The sequence below is a fragment of the Bufo bufo genome, chromosome 2 (assembly GCF_905171765.1).
Source record: "Bufo bufo chromosome 2, aBufBuf1.1, whole genome shotgun sequence".
Lineage (NCBI taxonomy): Eukaryota > Metazoa > Chordata > Amphibia > Anura > Bufonidae > Bufo > Bufo bufo.
The window spans coordinates 109,568,916-109,575,217 of record NC_053390.1 but is presented as its reverse complement, the minus strand read 5'-3'; the positions used below and the strand labels follow the sequence as shown (position 1 = coordinate 109,575,217).

At 46.7% G+C, this 6,302-nt stretch overlaps 1 protein-coding gene across 1 annotated transcript; it reads left to right on the top strand.

The window, feature by feature from the left end:
- The first annotated feature begins 4,337 nt into the window (after positions 1 to 4,337).
- On the top strand, positions 4,338 to 5,285 carry LOC120990725 (proteinase-activated receptor 1-like). Its single transcript, XM_040419634.1, has one exon. It carries the CDS (start codon positions 4,371 to 4,373, stop codon positions 5,283 to 5,285), a length of 915 nt encoding a protein of 304 aa, XP_040275568.1. The 5' UTR covers positions 4,338 to 4,370.
- The last annotated feature ends 1,017 nt before the right edge of the window (positions 5,286 to 6,302 follow it).

Sequence of the window (6,302 nt, the reverse complement as noted above, 5' to 3'; positions counted from 1 at the left end):
TTCTCAATAAATTACCATTGATTCTTGGAGGTGCGGCTGTTTTTGGTATTTCTTTTTCTCAGTTTAGTTTATGCTTTTCTCTATACCAGGCCTGCACTCCTTCATTTTATTATTGGTGTGCCCCCCGCTATTCATTATCATAACACTGTAAAACAAAACATGCAATGCAACAGCTCTCTGCAAACCAAATAAAGTACAAAAATGCATAATAATTGGTAATGCTATACCTATAAATTAGAGATGCTTGGCAAATACATTTTGTACTAAATTATTTAAGTCCGTCTGCCGCACGTCAAGGCAATCTCTTTAGGACGGGTCCTAACACTAAATACTACCCTTTATGTGCCATGACGGCTACTGTACAATTCAGGGAGTATAGGTCCCACATGCATGCTGGGCCTGCTTTCATTTCTGTCATCTATGGTGCCAAAATGGCCTCCATTATATCCAAGGAATGCAGGTACCAACATGTAACAGAACAGCGCCGAACAACATTCCGGCGCCTTTTGCACAGTGACGCTGGCCAAAATTGCAAATGCCTGCAACTAGTCTGCAAACGTCCGTGGAATCAAGCGATAACGCTGCTTCTCTTCCTCCTCTTTTCTACCTTTATCTTTCTTTATCCTTTATCCAAATTAAATCTCTCCAAAGGAAGTAGGGAAAATATTTCCACATACTCCCCTTTCCAAATCCTGTCCTTAACCTCCTGTTTTAAGTGCGCCCCCAGCGGACCCTCAAAGCACACGTACACCTCGCCCTTTGCTGCGTCGTCAACTTTTTGCCTATATGAGTCTGTACCAACACAGTCCCACTTGACCTACTAGCTGTACCAGCATCAGACGCCCCACTCCCTGAACCCACTCCCCAAGCCGGGCAGCGGCGACGCTCCCCCATTCCTAAATCCGATAACCACCCCGCCAATCTGCCCAAAAGCTGTACCAGACACCTTCCTACTTCACCCGGACATCTCACTCCCCCGACGCCCCTCGGACAGCTAAGAATAAAAAGAAGAGGACCCCTAGCAATCTAGGCTGTATGGGCACTGTGTAACCCGTAGTCGCTGATCCTGTATCCAGCCGCTCCTGGTCACCGAGGGGACGTTCCCCGGATGTGCTTGCCACGCTGAACCTGCAGTCCGACCTCCCGGCTTCTTCTCCATTAGCGTCGCTCCTGTTCTCGCTCCTGTTCCTCGCTAAAATGGCTCCTGCCACTTGGGAGGCGTGGCCTTCTCCTTCATCCCGGGCAGCATAGGGCCTATGCACGTCCTTGGAAGCCTCCTGCACAGCTCGTTCTACAGCTACATCTCTCCGTCGCTGAGTGGACCTCCCAGAGCCAGGACACCTGGCAGGGAATGCAGACCCTGGTCCTGATCCTGCCGCCATGCTGCAGAGAGCAGGGTGGGTAAACTCCCCGCTCTGCTTAGGGGCCTGCCGCTGCTTAGGATTCCTCCCACCTCCCACAGCAGGAGCACCTAACTGAAGCCTGATGTGCCGCTACCCGCCGTGGAGGGTCCCCGGAGGGGTTCTGCAATCGGCGCCTGACCAGAGGGTTTTCGTCGGGGGTCAAGCGCGCCTGAGGTCGGACCCAGCGCGGCCGTCTAGCCCCTTCATCTGGGATCTCCACCGCTACTGGGGGTTCCTGAAGCAGGCCTCCTAACTGCTTCCTCAACCATCCAGGTCCCCTTGCCTCAGCTTCCCTCCTGATCTGGGCCAGCATCGCTTCCACAGACATGGTGAGTGCAGTTTGCTGTCTACTTATAAAATGGCACCTATCTCTTCCACACTACCACTTTTTAATACCTCCCACCCCCCCAGTTACCTGAGCCATTAACCCTTTAACTTCCCGACTTCTCGCCAACGAAACCAGCGTCATGCTGGCCTCCCCTCAGCTCCGCTCCAGTCTGGCCTCAATGGATACGAGATGGAGGTTGCTAGACATCATATGGAGACCTGATCTTTCGTATACATAATATGTTGTTATATTTTCTGTAGAAGAAAGTTTGGTGGTGCCTATATCAATTCCTTTCTCTTTTCCATTCGGAATTTACATATTGACTAGAGATGAGCGAATTTCTCAAAAATTCAATTCGGCCGGTTCGCCGAATTTTTCAAAAAGATTTGCTTTGATATGAATGTATTCGCTGCAAATTACGTAAAAAAAACTATTTCCGGGCTGCAGAGAGCCTTTATAGGGGTGTAGAACACTGTGCCTTGCAGTAACACGCATAGGGAGTCTGCTGTGGTAGTGAAATAATACTGTGAGTCAGTATGATATGCAGATGACAGGGGTCGCTCTTAGAATCCCTGCACACTTCACTTATTTGGGCAGTCACGGGGCCAAAACTGACCAAATAACTGAAGTATTAACTCAGCCTTACTGGTCGATTTTAGTGTCAAGAAGAAGCGGAGTCCTTTTACACCCTCGTCAGCGATTCCTCATAGATGTCTACAGAACCTCTTCTATTAAATGCTTATACAAGCAGAGCCCCCCTGACAGAGAGGACAGGGTGTCAGCAGTAAGTTTGTGTTGACGCCAATTATTAATTTGCCCTTCCTCTTATCCGTCAGAACAATAACCCCCAAAAAACGGATCCTGTCTGTGGAGCATATATATGCCTTCACTTGGTCAGCATTTGCTCAATAATTCATCAGTATTGTTATGCTAAAAAAACAGGGGTGGATCTAAAACAGAGATGACACGTGAATGGAATATTTGCATGTCTTCTGTGTTTTGTACCCACTCCTGCTTTTGGCTACCAAATCATAAGCCAATTCTGATGGGACCATACAGGCCTTACAGCTGCTCCACAGACAGAATCTGTTGTGCATCTCATGTTTCCTTCCTTCTGACAGATCAGAAGAAAGGTAAAAAAAATTATAATGTCAGCCAGGCCAAAAGCCAAAATAGTGCACCAGTCATGAAGTGGGGAGGGTGGGAAAAGCATGAGAAGTCCACAGAGTGGACCTATGACATAGTGGTGAGGTTCAAGTAGCACGAGGAGACCACAGAGTGGCCCAATGACAGGGTTTGGAGTTGGCAGCAATATGAGGAGGCCACCGAGTGGCACAATGACAGAGTCTTGAGGTGACAGCAGCATGAGGAAGCCACCAAGTGGCACAATGACAGAGTCTTGAGGTGGCAGCAGTATGAGGAGGCCACTGAGTGGCACAATGACAAAGTCTGGAGGTGGCAGCAGTATGAGGAGGCCACTGAGTGGCACAATGACAGAATCTGGAGGTGGCAGCAGTATGAGGAGCTGCATCAGGATGATACCACAGCAGCTGCATCAGGATGATACCACAGAGTGACAGGGTGATATAGTGTAGATATGGCAGCAGCATCAGAATAGGACATAGTGGAAAGGTGACATAGTGTGTAGATGGCAGCAGGATACCACAGACTGGCAAGGTGACATAGTGTGGAGATGGCAACAACAGGATACCACAGAGTGGCAAGGTGACATAGTGTGAAGATGGCAGCAGCAGCATCAGGATACCACAGAGTGGCAAGGTGACATAGTTTGGAGATGGCAGCAGCAGCATCAGGAAACCACAGAGTGTGAAGGTGACATAGTGTGGAGATGGCAGCAGCAGCATCAGGAGACCACAAAGTGACCCGGTAACAGAGTGGGTGGTGAGTGGCAATACCAGTACCCGCTGACGAAGGTGGGTGAAAGAAGGAGCACTTGGAATCAGATGTGTGGCATCAGGCGGGTGGCAGCATCAGAGTAGTAGCTGAGGCAGGTAGCCAGAAGAAACCAGTCACTGTCCCTAGCGCCTTCTGACGTCTCTCCCTGCACTAAGATGCTGTGCAATGATTCCTCCCTATCCTTTCCCTGCACTTATAAATCGTTTTTTCAGGTTTTCTTTTCACAATCAGGTTTTTCCTATTGCTGTCCCTAGCGCTTTTTCACGTCTGTCCCTGCACTCAGAACGCTGGAAAATTTCGGAATCCAAGATGGCTGCCGTATTTATAGGGCTGTGACATCACAGGGATGGCTGGCTGCTGATTGGCTGCATGCAGGCATGTCAATCTGTGTGATCCTGCCTTCCCAGAGTTCCTTGCCCCATGTTTTCACACCTGCAGCAGCTATTTTAGGAAAAATGTGATTCGTTACCACGAAGCGCGAGTAAATTTGCATTCGTTGCGAATCTAATTTTTCCTGAAATTCAGATCGAATTCCACTTCGTCAGCTTCGATTCGCTCATTTCTAATATTGACAAAAGGTATGGCAAACGGTGTAGGAATTGCAATATTTTTCCCTTTAATTTCTTGGTTTAATATTAATATTTTTTTTATTGTTTCTAGGTACAAATGGCAGTGGAACAATCATATCTAAGACAGCTCAAGCCTATCTCAGTGGTCAGTGGATGACTAGGTTCATACCGTCAGTATACACCCTGGTATTCATGGTGGCGCTCCCTTTAAATGTGATGGCAATCTTTATATTCCTCATCAAGATAAAAGTCAGGAAACCAGCGGTGGTGTACATGCTGAACCTGGCCATCGCTGATGTGCTCTTTATTATTTTTCTCCCTTTTACCATAATATATCGATTCTCTGGGAATGACTGGCGCATTGGAGAAGGAATGTGCCGTCTGGTCACGGCAGCATTTAACTGTAACATGTACTGCTCCGTCCTGCTCATGACCAGCATCAGTGTGGACAGGTTCCTGGCTGTGGTCTACCCAATACAGTCTCTGTACTGGCGGACAACAACCCGGGCGTGGATGGCCTGTATACTTACTTGGATTCTGGCCGTATCAAGCACTGTGCCTCTGCTCATAACTCAGCAAACATATCATATTAAGACTTTGAACATTACAACCTGTTATGATATGCTGCCTGTGGAAGTTCGTCGCAATTTTTATGCTTACTACTTTACCACTTATATCTCACTCTTATTTTTCTTACCTTTAATTATCACAACCTTCTGCTACATAGGTGTCATCAGAAAACTGAGCTCTACAGTAATTGTCAGCAAGTTCAGTAGATCTCGAGCTGTGGTCCTAACTGTGACCGTGCTATGTGTCTTTGTACTTGGCTTTGGGCCAGCCAACATCATCTTTTTCTTTCACTATCTGAGTTTTTATAAAAAACCAAGTGAAATGTTGTATGTAATGTATATTGTGTGTGTCTGCATCAGTAGCATCAGTTGCTGTCTTGATCCTCTTATCTATTACTATGGATTCTCAAAGTGCCAGACGTACCTACAGAGTTTAATGTGCTGCAAAACAGAGAGTGGTTCAAAGGGAGAACGAACCAATAGAAGTAAATGTACATAAAGAAAGATGGCAGAATGGCAATTTCCAAGTCTGGAAAGATTTTAAAGTATAACTATCATTTCACTTAATTTCTCAGCACTGATTGCTTCATCCCCTATTGCCCAATGATTAGTAGCTAACCAGGAACATGCTGATTGTTGCAGCGCTGTTAACCTCTATCTGCCTGGAGCTCACTAAACTAAGCAGGGAAGTGCTTGGCAGCTGAAAAAGAACGGCATAGCAGTGATCGGTCCAGAATCTCCAGATCACTCTCACTTGGCACTGGAACTTGGTAAAATGCAGAGCTTTGTAGTAGAATATATTAAAGACACATGCAGGAAGGCATTGCCTGGGGCAATGAGTAAGGAGGCAGACTGAGAATCCTACCTCTGCATCTTAGGCTACGTCTACACGATGACATTTGTTGCGCGACAATAAGTCGCGCGACAGATAGGGCACAACTACACTGCAACATTTGTAGCGCAACATTTTGTTGCACTAATGTCGCGCGACAATTTTTATAATGGCAGTCCATGTTGTCGCACTGCAACATGCAACATGCTGCGACTGCGACGCAACAGTCGCAGAAAAAATCCATCTCAAATGGATTTTCTGCGACTGTTGCGTCGCAGTCGCAGCATGTTGCATGTTGCAGTGCGACACCATAGACTGCCATTATAAAAATTGTCGTGCGACATTAGTGCGACAAATGTCGTCGTGTAGACGTAGACTTAGTGCTGTGTTCACATCATGTTTTTGTCCCATACTTAATGTATATTCATGATGAATGTCTCAGACAGATGCGGTACAGTGGCCATGCTAGGGTTCCATTATAAAATGTTTTTTATACTTTGGGGGTCTGGTTTAAAATACCGTACCAGTCTTAATAACACCTATATGTGGCGGTGGATTCGCCAATGTTATGAAGCTGGCTTACATTCAGACCATTTTCTACACCTAAAACAGGCGTACATTTAAGGCCTCTTTCACACTACCATATGGCTTTCAGTGTTTTGCCATCCGTTTTTCACGGATCTG

Bases quoted from the DNA above. Each gene is read 5' to 3' on its own strand.
- LOC120990725 (XM_040419634.1), top strand. From the start codon at position 4,371: ATGACTAGGTTCATACCGTCAGTATACACCCTGGTATTCATGGTGGCG.